Here is an 18,639-nt window from a genome sequence, read left to right on the forward strand (position 1 = left end):
CTGGCACTGAGGGCAGGCAGGGGGCACGGAAAGGAAATGCACCAAGTGCCCCGGGGGCGGGGGGAGGAAGGGCGTTCCCAGGGGAAAGTGTAGTAAGGGGTGCTGTCATCAGCCTGGAAAAGGTGATCCTTCTGTTACTGGTGACATGGGGCTGGAGTTGAGGTCCCAGGGCAGTTAGGGAGGGTGGAGGCCCCGTCTCCTCAGCGCCCGCAAGAGTGAGCGAGCCCTACCACCCAGCCCATCCTGCTGCCTCCATGGCTGGGGCGGCAAGCAAACCAAAGAAGCCCGAGATACTTCTGACGGCTTAGAATTTTTATTAAAACAATCATTTAAATTACAGCAATCCCCTGGAATAGAAAATAGCCTTGGAACAAATGCGGTTTGACATCTCGGAAAGGGATGGAGCTTCCCTGGAAGCCCACGGGGGCCGCCCTGGCCCCCGGGCAGCCGGGAGGGGCTGTCTCCCCACTGAGGCGGCCCCTCCGGGGGCTGCAAGGCCCCAGCCCTGTCAGCGAGCAGCACTTCGTCCCCATCCTGGTTGTCAGCCTCTGGATTTGCTGTTTTGATTTGTAAGAGAAAAGAGAGGGAGAGAGAAGCCTGTCCCCAAGATTACAAAACACAGTCACTTAAGAAGTGTTACGTAATGCCACGGGGTGTTGTCTAGCGTGGCCTGGCAGGTACAGGGATAACTGAGCAGACGCCACAGGTCAGAGCGTGGCTGGGGCTGAGGCAGGGCCCCAGTCAGGATGAACGAGGTGGTCTGTGCACAACAGCGAAGGGCCAACAGCGCAGCCGCACGGGGTGTCACCAGCTGGGCAGCCCAAGAACCCTCAGAAGTGCCCGTAATGAAATTGCTGTGGCTAGGGCCCTGCTCTCAGGGGGGGCACAGAGGCTTCCTTACCTAATAAGCTCCTGTGCCCCCAAAATGTTCACTTGAAAAGAGCACAGTCACCTGAGCCACAGGCACGAGTCCCTGAAAACAGCTCCTCTTTCATTCCTTTTCCTTCCACTGTGGCTCAAGGCCTTTCTGAGGGCCACCACCCTCTCCAGCCTCCAAGGAGAGCTGAAGTGTTCCTGGGTGAGCGAGGCTCTGCTGCCCCCCTCCCCCAGTCTGCTCTCGGGCCCCAGGGTGCTCCTGCCACAGCTCAGATGCTAGCTGGCTCCCTTGTGGCCACATGGCTTGGCAGTTCCCGGACTTGGAACACACACACAGCAGTTAAATAATAAAAACAACAAAGCCCGACAACATTTATATAAACCACTACCATGCTCCTGTGCCCACAGCCACTGTTACAGATTCAATTTACAGGTCAGGAGAAGAGTAACTTGTCATGGAAATTCAGGGATGGCTGGTGAGCCTGGGGAGACAGAGCCTCAACACAAGAGCCAGGCCCTACATTACAAATGCCTGCCTGGGAACACATCTCGGGGGAAGAGGCATTTGAGGGACGGGGAGACACAAGGAAGCTCTTTCAGCCACAGCCATCCCACCCTGCATGCCCTAAGGGGCCCTAAGGGGCTTGGGTACCCACAGGGCTGCCTTCCTCAGGGCAAGGTGGCCCCAAATAGCAGGGTGGCCAGCCTGGGACACTGTCAGGTCGGCCTGAGTGTGGAAAGGCAGGATCTTTATGAGTTTCTCAAAACCACACAGGACAGCCAGAGCTACCCCCACTCTCAGGAAATCTCCAGGCCTTCACATGTCTTCACTTGGTAAGCCTCTTTTCGCTGGTTCAGACTTAACTCCTGCTCTGTATACCAGCCCCGTTGGAAGGATCTAAATGGCCAGTGGGTCACAGAAGCACCACCAAACCACAGAGCAAACAAAGCAGCCCCAAACTAAGGCGGCTGGTGCCACGGGGGTGGCTCTGTGGCCTGCTGCTGCCCGAGTGGCAGAGCACCAACAGGGAGGGGACACCTGGCTTGTGCTGGGAGGGGCACGAGGGACCCCACATGGCCCAAGGGGGCATATAAAATAAAGGGCCGGCTGGGGTACAAGGGCAACACCAGAAGGAGGCCCAATACAATCAAGGCTTAGGAAGGGCTTGCTGGCACGTGGCCAGAGGGAGAGGGGATTCAGGTCAGCCACACAGACGGAGGCCTCAGCAAGAAGAAGTACCTGAGGGGCCTCAGAGCCCTAACAGAGCCTGGCGGGGCTCAGGTGCTGACTACAAGAGCCCGGGGAGTTCCCCAGCCCGCCACAGGCAGGAAAGACCAAGGCTGAGGGGGTGAGGAAGACGCAGCTCCCGCCTGCCGCTTGGACCCTGGTCTGAGGCAGCAGAAGGGGAGTGAGTGTTCTGTGTGGAGCAGATTCCTACACAGCTCTGCTGGCCTCCCTGCCCCTCTGCTGGCAGCCAGCCCGTCATCACAGCTTCTGCCTAGAGTCTTCCCCCTTCACAGCTGCCTTTCCCATTCCCCACCAGCCGGCAGCCAGCGCGCGGCCTCGGGGGCGCCTGGGCTGAAGACCCATCGCGTGGCCTGTCATGAGCCACAGGCCAGCTCAGCGATGATGTGCAGCAGGCAGGCCAGCAGGCAGGCCGCTCCGGGCCTGGGCTTGGGCGGGCCACACTTCTTCGCATGCCGATTCCTCACCAGTGGAGATGAATGTTCTAGGACCCAGCATAGGGCGGGGGCAGTGGCGCCAGCCTCCCTGTCTCCAGGGCTCCTGTGCACTTCACTCCCTACAACCACTTCCCTGGGCTGGGAAGGTCAGCACTGGACAGTGAGACACACACCCCAGGGTGCCTTTGACAAAGGAAGTGTGAAACCCCATGTCAGATGAGGAAAGACAAATACTTCTTTTAAAAATTTTAAAAAGAACTAGAACCCCACGAGAGAGCTCTCTGCAGGTCACAGTTCAAGGCAATTGCACATGAAGGGGGTTGGGCTCTCCACTCAGCTGGGGAAAGTTCCAGAGCTCCCACGGAAGCTCCCAGCCAGCCCACCTACGATGACTCCCACGGTGTCTGACCCATCCCTCTGGTGCCGGGAAGCAGCAGATGTGACAGATCCTGGGGTGGCTGGGCACCTGCTAGAGCTCTTCAAAGAAGGCCACTCGGGACTTGGCGCTCTGCAAGGTGAGCTGCAAAGAAGCAGAGAAGAAGTTAAAAGGGGGCTGGATTTCTGCTTTCGCGACAGGTGCCGTCCTGCCTTAGGAACTAACCTCAGGGCTGGTTTGGAGTGGAAGGGAAGACTGCTCAGACAGATGCTGAAGAAGCTGGCGGCCAATCCTAAGTAAGTTTCCAGATTTGCCCAGGAACTCAAATTAGGAAGTGACAAATGAGGACATGCCAGGAGGGATGGCTGGTGGACAGAAGCATGTCAGCAGGAAAATGTCATCAATGTCATCTTTTCGAAGAGGGCAGGAGATCCCCAGACACTGTAATAGAGTCTCACGTTCCCGTCTTTACAAGAGTCTCTAATGTGCCTCTGTAGGGCCCTGCCTGTGGTCGAGTCAGCCTGGGATGCTCATCCTCTCCAGGGCTCAGAGGACCAGCTTGGTAGTACAAGCCCCAGGCAAGGCAGGCCTGTGTCAGACGAGGAGGAGTGTGTCCCCCCTTCCACTGCTGGTTCTCCCGGTGGCCCCAAAGCAGACTTGCCAGTGACCTGGCAGCTCAGAGGGGGTTTCCATCTACAAGCTGGGAGGCAATGAGCTTTCTAGTTGGGGCCGGCTCGGGCAAGGAGGATGGTGCCGGCGGGGCAGTGCTCTGTCTGGAAACAACCAGGCCTTCCCAGGAAGGCTGCTCCCCTGAGAAGCACAGGGCGGGGAAGCAGCAGAAGGGAGGGCAGAGGATCAGGGGTTGAGCTCCTGGCGTGGTGGCAAAGGCACTAGAATTTGTGACCCCCTGAACTGCTGAGCCCCAATCCCGACTCAGGAGGCCACTTCCCAGGATCTCTCCCAACAGAAGCATCTGGCTCGGGCCTCTTGCAGTGCCCTGCTCCCGGCTCCCCTCCTGACATCACCCACTTGGGGGAGACTGTGTGTTCTACATCCAGCCCCTGGACTTCACAGAGGAGGGTCTTCAGGGAAGGGGGACACGGGGTACATACCGTCCATCTTCATATCCCCCAAACCCACTTAGCCTACTGCTTCATACCTAGTAGCAGCTCTGACAACGTTTGTTGAGTGAATCAGATGTAGGCTAGAGAGAAATGGTGGGATGCATGGAAAAGGCAGGAGCTCCACATGGGGCTGAGAAGGTCCAGGCACTAATTCTCCTCTCACCAGCTTGCTGTGTGGCTTCAGTGGACACCCTTGACCTCTCTGAGCCTCTTCCCTCTGGAGTTAAACCACGGAAGCCGGCTGGACGGTCCGGCTCATTTCCTCGACCCCTGGCAGTCTCTAAATGTAAAAAGCCCTTGGTACTATCTCAGCTCCCTAAAGGGTGCGGGAGGGAGGCTGGAAACCCATCGCTTCTCCATCAAACACAAGCAGCGGCAGTGTGCTCAAATGAGACAGCTTGAGAGCCGGCTCTTTAAACCCTGCCAAGTCTCGTGGCCTTGAAGTTCCTCACTAACAAGCTGAGTGTAGGGAGGCGTCTGAGCTGTCTTCTTCAGTGGAACCAATTTCAGAAGCCCTCTGGAAGACCCAGCTCTAATAGGAACGGAGAGAACTTTCATTTCTTTGCTTAAATGGAACTCCCTCTAGAAGGGAGCCAAGTTTGGATGGGTTTCTCCCTAAATGCAGTCAGAAGAGAACGTCCAGGAGTTATGTGCTCCGTGATAATGGGACTCACAATGGTAACCGGGAAAGAAGAAAGAGAACCCGAGAATCACTGGGACAAAATCCTTTTGGGGGAGAATTTAAATCAAAAGCTGTGAAACCCAGGGGCACCTGGATGGCACAGCTGGTAAAGAGTCCAACTTGGTTTCAGCCTGGGTCATGATCTGTGTCCTGGGATCAAGCCCCGTGTTAGACTCTGCTTGAGATTCTCTCTCCCTCTGCCTCTGCCCCCCCACCCCCACTCATGTTCGCTAACACGCGCCCCCTCCCTCAAAATAATGATTTCGCGAAAATAAATAAATAAATCTTTTTTTTTTTTTTTTTTTAAGAAAGGTGTGAAACCCAGTGTCTTCACTCAGGTTTCCTCCACGCTCCCAGGGAAGACCTAGGTGGGCTCCTCAGGGGGACAGGGAGATGCCCACAGCCCTCCCCCACACTGAGTCACACACAGGCACAGCCAGGCTGCCTGATCCAAAGCCACTGACCGGCTGGGTGGCCCTGGGCAGGTCACTTACTCGCTGTGGTCCCAGCTGCCCGCCGTGAAGTGGGGGTGGTGGCACCCCTTCCTCACAGGGGGACACGCAGAGTTACTGGGAAGCACTGTGAGGCACTCAGCACCATGCGTGATGTGCGCGGAGAACTCAACAGCTGTTATTAGTAATCACAGCACCATTTTCTCCCCCCTAGCCCCAGTTCTGGCTCCTCTCCTTCCAGTGGGGGAGTGGGCAGAATGCAGGTTAGAGGCGGTGCAGGAGAAGGCAGGGTCACGCACTGTGCTGGCCTTCACGGCCTCCGAGGCAGGGCAAGAGGATGCCCCCGAGAGGCCTGGCCACTTCCCCAGGCAGGAAGCCCAGGCTGTGGGGGCCTCCGAGAGCCTTCCGCCCATTTGTACAATGTTGGCTCCAAGAATTCCTGGATCCTCTACCCGAGTTGCGTGCTGGCTGTCCCCTCGAGGTGCCAGAGGAAGGTTTTGGCAGCTCCGGCAGCGCCAGATTCCAGTTACTCAAGCATGTGTTTGTTGGGATGCAAAGCCCTCTTCGGGTGGGTAAGATGCTTCCCTGGATCCCTACCCGACACTGCACGCCTGAGGAAAGGTTTGGAGCAAAGTCCAATACTCTGGCCATACAGAAGTAGGAAAGCACTGTAGACACGTGGCCTCGGCAAGAGGAGAGTGTACCATGGTCTCCCATAAGGCACTAGGCTGCTACAGGGACAGGCGGACCCACCAGACGGAGGCGGCTGACAGGACTGCTGCCACTGAGGACACTGGGAGCCTCCAGCATCGGCCCACAGGCAGACCTGACTGTTGTGTGATTCCTGGCGGTCCTAATTCCATTAGGGACCCCGCCGCCTGAGGAAATTACCTCCACAAGCGCACTTATCTGCTGCTGGAACCCATCCAGTCACCACCCCGGCCTCTGCCTGCTCCCCCTTCAGCAGCAGCCTTTAGCTTAGACATCAGAATGTCCTCCTCCGGAGCCAGGCAGCTCTCCCTGTGCTCGTGCAGGAAAGCAGGTGGTGAGAGGAGGGTCTGCAAGGAGAAGCCTTGGGCTTCTTTCCTCTGGGCGGGGACTCAGACGCCCAGGGGCAGAGGTCAGGAGGGCCTCCCGGGCACTGCCAACACCAGCTCCCAGCTGCGCTCCGGCCTGGTTCCTCTCACCTGGGATCTGTCACCACCTGCTGTTTCTAGAAAGCTCACTGCCTGTCACGTTCACTGTTAGGCTACAGGCAGGAGGTATTCATAAGAGAGGAGGGGAGGGCTCAGAGGGTCATGGCACAAAGCAAGCCCTTCAGAAAACAAACTGCCTCTGTGGATCTTTGTGTGCTCATGAGAACTGGCTACCAAGCAGCCTGGTTCCCCGCCACCCGCCCACGCCCTAAGGTGTCCGAGCCCATGTCAGTGTTCGGTCGGCCTTCACGCTCAGCGACTGGCCCGGCTCTCTCCTCACAGCGCCACGGAGATGGCCTGAAGAAGGCCCTCACCTCCCTCTCGCGGGTCACACTGTGAGAACTGAAGCCAGTCTCACGAGCCCCCCACTGCCACCCTGCGCTCTCTCTGGCGGCCCAGCAATACCCCTCCTCACCCTCCAGCCTGAGCTGCTGGGGGAGGGGGGCCACTGCCTCTAGGAGCAAGGGCAACTCCCCAAGTCCTCGAGGTGTGGGCTCAATGACCACACTGCCATGGCTTATCTCCGCGCTTGACCAGGAAGAGGTCTCCTCCGAAATTCAGTAGGTGGTGAAGCAGAAAAGCCTCAGGATGCCTCAAGGCCAATGGCTGCATCATTCTGGGACCTGCTGAATCTGGTCCGCCTTCTCAGAGTCCTTCTGAGGACAAGCGGCTAGAGCTCTGCCTGAACACAACTAGTGACCGTGTCTGCCACGCACCGTTCAAAAGTCACACTGAATCCAGACAAGGGCCAGCCCTGGGGCTCCCAGAGGTCATTCCCAGCTCCTTTGGGAAGCTGTAAACCACAGAGGCCCTGCACAAGGCCCCCAACCCGCAGTGCTCTTGCCAGTTCCCTAAAGATGACTAAAAGAACATGAAGTTTCCTCACCAGGCACTGGGCTGACCCGCTTCTCTCTTCCAGCTGTCTCTTCACATCTGATTAAAATCAGCCGTGTGAATAATACAGGAGGAATTAAGTTCTCTCTTGACTGAACCGGCTGTTCAAGTCTGTCACTAATCCAATTCCATTCTGAGGAGACAAAGTTCCTTTGCTTTCCCTGCTGCAGATCTATACGGCTTGGTTTTTATCTTACAGGGGCTCTGATCCACCTGTTGGGCCTGGACCCTTCTTCCTGCTCAGCCTCGACAGCCTGGCAGAGTCCCCTCTCCTCCTGCCCATTTGTCCGTCAAACCGCCAGGCTGTGAAAGGGCAGGAGAAGGAGCCACTTGGAGAGCTACACCTCTTCAAGCAATCACAACCGTGTGTGGTATCACCACATGGACACATCCATCTAATCTCAACAACTTCAGATTCGGGAGACATATATGTCTCCTGAAAAAGACAGAGGAGGCTGGCTCCTCTCAAGCCTCAGCAGGACCAGGTGCCCAGCAGGTTCTACCTAACCCAGGCATGCATGTCAGATGCAGACTCAACTGGTTCCTGCTCACTGGGTAAGCATTTCAGGCAGCCCATCAAGATACAATGATCTGGCACTTGCCCACTTCTGAGAAATGGCTCCGGGGTCTGGGGACAGCAAGCCTGGAAAGTCACCTGTGACAAGCACCAGGCTCACCAACCCTTCCCAGCCTGCCCCACCCCCCCACCCCGGAAGGCGGCCTGCTACAAAGGATCTCCTGGCATCATTCCCAAGAGTGCCCCCTGCTGGAAAAACACAACATGAGGCGGGCTGCCAACTCTCCTTCCAGCTCTCCTCTAAAAGTCCTTTTGGGGGAATCATTTCCCAAAGTGATGGGAGGGTAACGAAATGTATTCCGGCACGGAGCCTGCAGCAGCAAGGCTGCTTGATTAAGAATGAATTACACTTTCATCAGCACATGGAGAAAATTGATTCACAAGGCCACATTGTGATAATCTTGTTCCTAAAGCAAAAAGGGGTGGCGTGGGGGTGGGCAGGACACAGAGCCACTTCGGCTATCAGTGACGAGAGAAAGGAAGCTCTGCAGTTAAGCTGGGAGAACAAAACTAATCAGAGCGCCAGGATTCCTCCAACTAGTCTCTGGAGGCCTTGCCTCGATCCACTCATCCCCAGGGAGGAGAGAGGAAGGTGGGAGGGGGACCGTCTAATTCATTTTAAACAATAAGACAATAAAACTAAAATGAACCCATTTTAGATACTAACCTAATAACTCTAGGCTCAGAGACTCTGCTTGTCCCATAAAAATGCAGTGGAATTGAAACGCAAGCCCTAAAATCCTGTTATACTTCCTCTCCGCCACTACATATTGAAAATGAAGGAGTGGGGGAAGGCACAGATTCAAAAGGACATGCAGATTCTCTGGCGCTGGGATCTACCAGGAGAAAGCCAACTCTGGAGCAGAAAGGTGACAGCCAAATCCAGCAGCGGCAATTCCAACATAATCTTTGGTTTTGGGTGTAATCAACATTCCCCCTTCCAAATCAGAGGTGAGGGGGCAGGGCCAGGGAAGGGGGACAGTTGCTGTAAAGTGGCCAGATTAAGCATTTCTGCCATCTTGCTAGTGACGGCTTGCACCCAAATGCCATCTGGTGATGTACGCGGGGAGAGAGCTGTGCGCACACTTATCCCTAAGCAGAGGTGGGATGAAAGGCCAAGTCCATCCCAATTAACACATTCATTCTTTATCTGCTCTGGAAAGAAAATGGCCAGGGAAAACCCAGAGGGTTTCTTTCGTAACATTAATCCTTCAGGGACCGAAAGCAGGAAGATGCCTGGAAACTGATGTGTGCCTGTGTCTTGAGGTGCCCGTGTGATGCTGGAAGGGCCCTTTGCTACCCCGTTCCTCCGCCTGGAAAATGGACTAATCAGCCTGATTCACCTCACTGGGCAGGTAGAAGCTAACTCACAGCTACGGCGTGCTCTGAGCGCCAAGGACCCCAGCAAAAAGGTGCAGATTATACTGATGTTATTTTCAAACTGCCAATATCAGAAGGGAAATCACAGCAAGGACCGCAAGAACAGAACCTCCAGCCCGCAGAATGAGTTTGCATCTCGTCTCTTCCCTCCCACTGTTGCAGTAACAAATCAGGTGCCGGAGGAAAGCTGCACTGAAACACATCTTCAGTGCTGAGGGACCAAATGGGATGTTTTACTGCATCAAATAAGGCCCAATAATGTCCTCAGGCACTTCCAAATGGTTGTAAAATATCCTAGGAGGGCAAAGCAGGTTCCGTAGGCTCCTCAACGCCTCCCCAAAGGGCAACTGCTTGACTGGGTAAAGTCTCCCAACCAAAAAGAGGAACTAGGTCGTGGTCTTTCGGAAAAGAGGCTGACAGAACCTCCTATCTAGAGAGCTACCAGAAACAAGCAAGAGAACAGTAAGCCCTCCCCAGTGGAGAGGCCCGTGGCGTATGGGAGGTAGGAGTGGCCTTCGGGGATGAGCCCAGGCGTCAGGTCCAGGAAGACCACGCTCCCTGAGACCAGCCTCCCAACGCCTTCCCTGGGCTTCCCACAGAGCGGGGAGAGTTCGCCACTGCCCTCTCTCTCTTCCCTGTGTTTTCTATCCACACCTACCTTGCTGTCGTTCCTTGCTAATCCTTGCTCCCACCCTGTGCCCATCCCCCTTTCTTCTCTGGCCCCCCCCCTCCGGCCTCTGCCACCTTTCAACAACAACAAAAGAAAGGTTCTGGAGCTGGGGAGCCAGAGGATGCTGCACCAGGCAGCGCCCAGTTTCCAAAGCAGGCGGAGCCACTCGGATCGAGCAACCGGGGTCACCAAAGGCTTGAACACATGAACCACACACAAGCGACAGAAATTGTTCAGAGGCAGAGGACCAGAGGTCACCAGGGAGGCTCTGGCCATTTGTTTTAATTGTGGGAGACGCCTTTCACGCATATTCAATCTCGCCCGGTGATTTATCACTCCCCTGGGTGTTTTAAGTGTTCTACTTCACTTCGCCAGCCCTGCATCTCCAAGGGGAGTCCGCACAAAATTGAAGATGACGTTGGATTTTTATGTCTTCCTGATCCAAGAGGCGGCTACGGCTTAAGAGAACTGTCAAGACTCCATTCCTGTTCCTCCACCAGCGTAAACCACAGCTGGACCTTGATGGCTCAAACCATTTACTAATAAAACAAGCTCTCTAAGCTCTACGACCCCCAGGATTTCTCATCTGTCGATTTCCTTTGAAATCCCGTGCTTCCTTGGAGATCAGGGGTACTCAGACCAGCTCAGGATCGGGGAGTGAAACCTGTCCCTTGAGAGGGAATGAAAGCAAGACCCTGAAATGTGCAAGCTCCCAGACTGGATTTTCACCTCCCAAGTGTGCGGCACAGCTGGCCACTGCTCACCTCATCAGCACTATGGCTCTGAAGCCCACGACACCCCAGCCTCACTGTCGGACCTCACGCCCTCACTCGAAAGACTCAGAGGCCAGGAATATGTGTCACTGTCGCTCTCCCTGAGAATGAAATGTATCTAGGTTCTTAGGGGCGGCTTTTGATCACTAGGTGCCACTCTGAGTCAGTACAAATGCCAATCCAGTTGCACTGATTATCAATTGGGGGGAAAAATGTGGGGAGCTAAGATAAGCAGGAGGAGCAAAATATACCCTTGCAAACTCAAATCAGATAGTAAAAGAACCAGGGAAGTTAATTCTGGCTTTTTCAGTTTTAAACTCCAAACACATGGAAATTAATTGCTGAGCTCTTACGGTGAACTATTTCCTGCGTATTACCTCATTTAATCCTCATAACAATCCTGGGGGTTAAGGACTGTTTTATTCACTTTTTACAGGTGAGGACACTGGGCTTTATGAGAAAGTAAGAATTATGGACAAAGTAAGTGGCAGAGCAGTGGTAAACTCAGTTAACCAGACCAGACAGCCTCTTGGCATTTCCAAGGGAATATGGTAACCCCTAAACCGAAGGGTAAACCCTTGGAATTAGCTTAAGTGCTCCTCAGCCCCCAAGGGTACTATGTAGACAGTGTCAGGCGCGGAGGCCTCACGGTCAGGCAGAAGAGTACCGAAGGCGAGGAGGAGAAGGAACACGCCCGGGTCATGGTAGGTAGGTAGACCCATTCTTTTTTTGAAGAAATCTATGATCAGAAAATATTAAAAACAAAATAAAAAGCAGGGCAGGCTGGTTTGAACCAAGACTAATGAGTGAGACTGTCCAGTTCACCATCAGCCTTCCCATATCTCGTCCGGGACTTTGGAGATGGAGCTCTGCCCTTCACATTCTGGGTGGCCACACTTACAAAGCCCACCGTGGTGTTTCTCTTCAGTTAGGCTGACTTTGGCCCAGACAGGAGCAGGCACAACCCCAGAGCGACCCCCACACAGGCAGATGGCTGCTTGGCAAGCGTGGTCACTGGCCCCAGCGACCACACAAAGTCCAGACAATGCAAAGGGTATCAAACTTCATGTGTAGCAAAAACTCCATGATTTCATCTAGTAATCCTGGGATAAGTCCAGCTGTATTAAAAGCCAAGTCCATGCTTTTATTAAACCTCCAGCAATCAGAATTCTTGATTAACTGGAACATGGCAGCCTGCTTTGAGAACAAGTTCACATCAAGATGCTTAAAAAAAAAAGGCTTCTGTGAATGTCCTAGGAGCAGTACAAATTTGACTACAAATCAAACCTCATTTGTCTATAATAAGAGCTCAGTGAGAACTGACGGTCAAAATCAGGCCCCCGAAGAATCTAAACATTCTGAATCATTACAGAAAGAAGAAAGATGAAATCCTCTCGAGGTGGAATGGTATGGTCATATGCAGGCAGAGCTGAGAGGGCAGGCTGAGACAAAAAGGGACTTTCTGCTGGACCCTGTGCTGGCCACAAAGTCCAGGAACCCACAGTGGACCCACCCCACGGTCTTCTGGGCACCCTGGGGCCAGTGGGTTCACAGTCATTTCCTCAACTGAGTACACATAAAAATGTTAACAGTCTAACAACTCGGCTACTCAGGAACCTATCTAAACCATCATGATCAAAACTCAAGTAGTGACTTGAACAGATGATCCACCTGGCCTGCCCAATTCTGGGGTTGGTCATACTGCCCTGCTCAGAGCATGCACTGCTTAGTGTTGGGCCGTTCGATGCCAACGTGTGGTATGAAAACTGAAGAAATAGGAGCCTGCTAACTCAAACACACAAGTCGGGGTTCATGCTATGGGTTCTTGGAACCACTGACAAATAGAATCCATCTTGTAATGGGACCCATCTGGGACTTTAATAGCTAACCTCTCTTGCTTGGATAATGACTGCAAATAAGATCTATCTTATGCCAGATCTCACTTTTTGGTAGAGGGCTTCCAATAAGCTTATTTTATTCTAATAGCAGAAACTGTGCTGAGGACACCAAAGGACACATCCCACACGACCGTCAGGTGTCGGTGGGCTCACTGGCTTGTGTACCACTGGGGATCAGCTGAGGAGCAGAGGGAGGATGTTGTTATTACTGGGCATAATAAATTCTCCCCACTGCCGAGGCATGTTGGGAGGATGATGAACTGTTGCAGAAGGAAAGCAGCAATCATTCCATTAATTCACTCAACAACCACTGACTGTTCATCTACCGGGTGCCGGCGACTGTCCCAATGTGAGTTCACGCTGACCACAACTCTGCCCCAGGCTGTGACAGAGCTTAAGCAATAGACAGCCTTTAGAGCGCCAACGGACAGACGGTGCACTTAGACGGACTACAAATCAGACCGCTGTGCTAGTGGTTTGCTTTACTTGGAAAGAAGACGGGTGTGTACAGAAAGGGGAGGATCTACAGGAAAACGAGGGAGTGCGGGCAGCCCCTTCGTTCCACCAGCAGAAGTGGCTGGGTATGACCATGGGTCTTCAGAGGCTGTCACCACATGAAAGGTCTTGATCTTGAGTTAAGGACACCCAAATGTATCCCGTTTCCATGCTAGGGCTATTTATCTAAGGACTACACCACTGAGACAAAGGACTTTTAGACAGACCTCACTGGACAAGAAGCCATGACCATCCCCAGCCCAACAATGACACAAGATGTGAAGGACAGCCGGTCCTACAGCCCCATGACATGCTCTTCAGAACGAGGCAGGCTTCTGGACCCCTGGAGGCTGGTCTGGCCCCACAGGGTGGACGCCTGCTCTCAGACTCAAAGCATGCTGCGGCCAGTCCCCAGGCTCCACCTGCCCTCGGGAGGGCTCAGCATGGCCCAGGGACAGAGACAGGCAAGCTCATGCACGGGTTAGTATCACAGAGGGTAGTACCATCACCACATAGAGTACCTGGGAATAACCTACTTTCAGGGCTCAAATGCAGATAGGTCTTCTGCCTTGGGCTTGAGGCTAAACCAGCAAAATAAAATGAAGAAAAACAAAAACATACCCTGTGATATCAACAATGCCACATGTGCCATTTGCAAAATGCTCAGAAAGACCTGAAATTGTGACAAGTGACTTCATTTGTTTGTTTTTATGGCTTGGGAACAGGTCTCTCCGGCTCTCAGCACTCCAGGTTCCCATGGCTGAGGGCCCAGCTCACCGCAGCAGCTGCAAAGATGAGACTGCTTGGGGTGCCCAGATGAGGAACGGGGGGCCGGGGGGGGTGGGGGGGGGAGGCCTGAGGCAACTCCTTCGAGGGCTGACTGGCTCACTAGCCCAGCTGTCATTTTACGTCTCGGCTCCTGGCTGAGGCCTCACTTTACCTCCCCTTTTGCTAACGGTTTAGTAATTTCATTTTGGAAGGGAAACCCAGTAAATGACGGGAGCCAGAGGAAAGAAGAATGTGGAACGGGGAATGGCCTTTCCTCTTCGGTTATGCTAGTAAAAGGAATTCTCTACCGGCTGCCAATACTAAACTGGAGTATGGAGAGAGAGTTTAGGGCTCCCGACTGTACCCATCAACAATGGCAAGGAGCTACGGAGCCCTTGGAGAGCTCAACTACTGAAAACAGATACTCCTGAGGCGCCTGGGTGGTTCAGTCGGTTAAGCGTCTGCCTTCGGCTCAGGTCTTGATCCCGGGGTCCTGGGATTGAGTCCCACGGCGGGCTCCCTGCTCAGCAGGGGGCCTGCTTCTCCCTCTTCCCACCCCCTGCTCATGCTCTCTCTATCTCTCTCTCTAATAAATAAATAAAAAAATTTTTTAAATAAAATCTTTAAAAAAAAAAAAAAGAACAGATACTCCTTAACCTGGAACACCACTTTAAAGACTAAGGTAAAGAATAAAAAATTAAACCTATCTAAACCATCATGATCAAAACTCAATGAACAGTCTAATTTTAATGACACCTCTTTTACAGGTATGAGCCTGACCCTGGGCTATCAGTCAGGAGCAGATGACTGGCGGGACAGGCCATTTCTGCTTTGCCGGACGTGAGAGAAGTGCACTCTTGGGCTGACACGTATATGGGATATAACCTTCTCTAAAATCCTGAAAGCTCAAAATATCAGTAGAGAACGATCTGAAACTGCTAGCAACATAAATGAAATCTCACTTTTTAAAACATTAAGGTTCTTCTAGACACTTCTGTGTAAGTATGAAAAAACGTTAAAAATTCAGAATTTGGGTTTCTTTAAAGCAAGAACAGAATTTTTTTTTATAGTCCTTGCTGCTTAAAACCCCAAAAAGACTAGAGGGAGAGTCCATTCTCAACAGCCTCCATTTCATTTTGCTTTCTCATGAAGTAAGGCAGCTCCCTGGGCAGAACTCCCCTTGGCTTAAAAGACAGAATCGCTTTACTGCTAAATGATGGATCAAAACCCATATCGTAACAGTGATTCATTTCATCAGAGCTTTTAACACAGGCTCCCTTTCTATCAAGCCAGTGGGTTCACAGTCATTTCCTCAACTGAGTACACATAAAAATGTTAACAGTCTAACAACTCGGCTACTCAGGAAACCAGATGCCAACCTCACATTTCATTAATGACTGTCCTGATCAGCGAAGGACAGGAGACTCGGTACCTTTTTGATGGTATTGTGCTTGCTGCTGGTGCCACCCCGGTCAGAGTTTTCGTTGTGCAGAATATCCAAGGCTGTCTCCCTCTCTTTGAGTTTCAGGGCCTCGATCTCAGTCTTGAGCTCATTGAGCTGCTCCTGCAAATGCTTGCTCTTCTCCATGTACTCCACTCTGCCGGCAAGAGGACATCGTGCATCACGGCTATGGCGAAAGTGAGACATGGAATCCAGGGTCTGCAGCCTAGGGTCCACGTCTCTGCCTGGGAGCCTGGGTCTGTCACCTAACAGGTCTGAATCTGTTTCCTCGGGATAACGCTCACAGAGCTATGGTCAGAATTAAGTAAAATAAAGCATAGGAAAGGCCCCTGGTAAACTCTCATAAAGTGCTCTACAAATACCCATTACCGCAGATAGCTTTTAGTTCTGCACAAGTAATGACATATGAATCAAGACTCCTGGCAGCCAAAACAATCTCCTTGTCTCAACCCTTCTTGGATAAGTGATTCTATTCAAGTGACCTCTTCTGCTAGGCCCTGGCCACATCCCTACGTGATGTCATCTCCTAAAGAGTTCAGTGGAAGTTCGCGCAGCCAACACCAGGAAGAAAAAGATCCCCACCATTGCCTGCAAATAGATATTCTGTATCTATGACAGTGAAAATCTGGAAATCATCCTCAAAGTGTCCACCTCTAAGGGCATCAGGCGAACCACGCAACACAAATACCAGGAACATTCTGCAGTGATGCCCATGGCTGCTGGTATGTGGAGTCTGTCATGTGCACGGGTAATAGGAAAACACAAACTAAAAAAGCAGGACCCAGAAACAGGATGTAGCCTCACCCCTGTCACAACCATGAAATGCTCACATGCCTGGTCAATGGAGAAAGGCTGGAAGGGCAACTCGGACAGCAGACACCATAGATAAAGAGGCTCATGGTTGCTCACCCTGGACCCCAAGGAGACACTGTCCCAAGAGAGCTATCCCAAGGATATTGGACAAGGTGAGAGCACAGGGCCTCACACGGGCTTGGAGCTGAATCCTCATTCTGCTCCTCATCAGCCGTGTAATGCTGGGTGAGTCCATCAAACGCTGTAGATTTCATTTATAAATGGCACACTAAAACCCACCCCTGATGTCAGCCTGATGTTAGTTAGTGGGAATGAAATGAGACAAAGCTAGAAAGCCCTGCCGCCCAGGCACTCAGTACATGGTTCTCCATCAAGCCGTGGCACAAGTGGCCAATTTACCTACGGCTGGGAACTGGGGGGACTGCAGTCAGATTTCTTCTGCAGTGAGACTCCCTGCCACCTCAGTTCCACCAACCATGAAAGGAAGGAGGAGCGCACAGCAGAAGCTGCTATGAACAGGGCATGCGGGGCTCAGCTCAGGGCTGCCCCATGCAGCAGGGCTAGCCTGACTCAGACATTTGCTTTCCATGGCCTTGAGCCCGAGTCTCTCCCTTTACCCTTGCTCTAGACATGGGAAGTGCTGCGGGTCTCAACCGCCAGAGAACACAACCAGGAAACCTGTTCTGTTACTGTGTTTGGACATTATCACAGGCTCTATCCCCACGTGAACCGCAGTCTGACTGCTCGGAGATCCCTGACAACCAGTCCTAGACTGTAGATGAGGTTTTGAGCCACCGTAAACTCCAGGTCACCAATCAAGAATCATTGTTATCCTGCAAAACTGATTGCCCGTGTCCTTCACTTCTGATGAGGAAATTCTTTCTCCGGAGGGTGGGAACAGAGCAACCCCTGCAGGAGCTAGTGACAAGCTCCCGCAGTGACCCTCCAGTTTCCCCAGGCTCAGATGGCCCCACTCTAGCTCGCGGACTGGGGGCACAAAGTCAGGGGGACTACGTACTTTTCTTTCTCTATCTCCATGGAAAGCCGCTTCATGTCAGTATCCTTGAAGTCGAAAGACAGGCTGTCACCAATGAGGTTGAAGCTTGGTATGTCGGGAGGCAACGGTGCTGGAATTGGGTTCATGGGCTATGAATGAGAAATCTCCAGTTAGGGGGGCCAGGTTCTGTGAGAACGGGGGCACTGCTGTGTTAACCACCCACCCTCCAACAGCCATAGAGGCAACAGGCACAGCTCGGGCCCTGCCTCCCTCCCAGCACCACCATGGCCTCACGTCACAGCTGTCAGCCCTCTCTCTCCTCCTCCAATCTACCTACATTGGCTGCTGCCCGATGATCAACCCCAAAGATCTCAAATCCAGGTAAATCATTTCTCTCCCTTCAAACCTTTACTAGCTCTTCATGCTCACCAAATTAAACACAGACTCCCACTCACTTCTTCGTTGAGGAAGCCCTCCGGCTCTGGGCTAGGAGCTGGAGATGCAGAGAACAAGGCAGAGTCCCTAGCTCTGAACAGCTGAAAGTATTATTCAGTAAACAGAGGTGCTCACAGATCATCATGGCTACGTAAGGTAGACACTGTAGCCAGAGAGTGAACAGTGGCCGAGGATGCTGGGAAAGGCATGCTAGAAGGGATGCTGCTTCTGCCGGCATCAGAGGATGTGCCAGAGGAAAAGGCTTGCCAGGCAAGAGGCATGGTACTGGGCAGGGCAGGCAGAGAAGGCTCAGCGAGAAAGCTGAGGGAGGGGGGTGGGAGACCGGGACCAGACCATAAAGAGCTCCCCTGAATGCTGAGGGGTCTGGATTCAGAAGATGGAGCCAAAGCAGGGCTTGAAGCAGAAGATGAAGAGATTAGATTTGAGGACTTTCTCATCCCAGAGCAAAGGGTCACCTAAAATATGGCCCCAATCTAGTCTAGCTTCTCCTACCGTTTGCCCTAACAAATTGTGAACAGTACCATTTCTGTTCCTTTGCTTCAGCCATTCCTCTCCCTATAGGTCATCTCTCTTTCAAGGCCCTTCTCAAATACTAGGATTTCTCACCAAAGCCTTTCTAGATCCCTCTCGGCCAGATGGCAACTCTTTTCTTTGCTATGCATTAACATGGTGTTTCTGGTTCTGTTGCGGCACTTCCCTAACTCCACCCTGTAAAAACTCCTTTCTGGCTGTGTCTTCTTCTTTTCCTGTTGGCAAGTTTCCTAAGGGCAGGATCTGCCTCTCTCACCCTTGGATCCTTGGCTGAGTCTGGGACGGTGTCTGGGAAAGGGGAGAGGCCCAGAGCATTCATCTGACATGATGACAAGGCCTGAGGCAGACTGTCTGCGTGGGCGTTAGAAGGTGGCGCTGTGAGGGGGCTTCTGGGGTACTGGAACGTTCTGTTTTCTGATTTGGGTGCTGGGTGCATGGGTGTGTTGAGTTTGTGAGAATTCATCAAGCTGTACAGTTATAATCTGGGCACTTCTCTGTATGTATGTTATACCTCATCAAAATTTCTGAAAAGATGG

General features: G+C 52.7%; 1 protein-coding gene across 3 annotated transcripts in view; it reads right to left on the bottom strand.

Moving 5' to 3' along the window:
- Nucleotides 1-291: 291 nt before the first annotated feature.
- The window catches only part of NF2 (NF2, moesin-ezrin-radixin like (MERLIN) tumor suppressor), a 77,260-nt gene continuing 58,912 nt past the window's right edge, over nt 292-18,639 (bottom strand). Inside the window, exons 14-17 of one of the 3 annotated variants that reach the window (XM_021703615.1) lie at nt 17,138-17,265; nt 15,277-15,442; nt 13,613-13,657; nt 292-3,079 (exon numbers count right to left, since the gene is read on the bottom strand). In XM_021703615.1, the coding sequence (XP_021559290.1) occupies nt 13,622-13,657; nt 15,277-15,442; nt 17,138-17,265 (330 nt within the window). In that variant the 3' untranslated portion in view covers nt 292-3,079; nt 13,613-13,621. Of the gene's footprint in view, nt 3,080-13,612; nt 13,658-15,276; nt 15,443-17,137; nt 17,266-18,639 lie in introns of those variants that run through there. The other 2 variants (XM_021703614.1, XR_006541216.1) reach the window with 2 other exon arrangements.

This window comes from Neomonachus schauinslandi, chromosome 14, assembly GCF_002201575.2.
Source record: "Neomonachus schauinslandi chromosome 14, ASM220157v2, whole genome shotgun sequence".
Taxonomy (NCBI): Eukaryota; Metazoa; Chordata; class Mammalia; order Carnivora; family Phocidae; genus Neomonachus; species Neomonachus schauinslandi.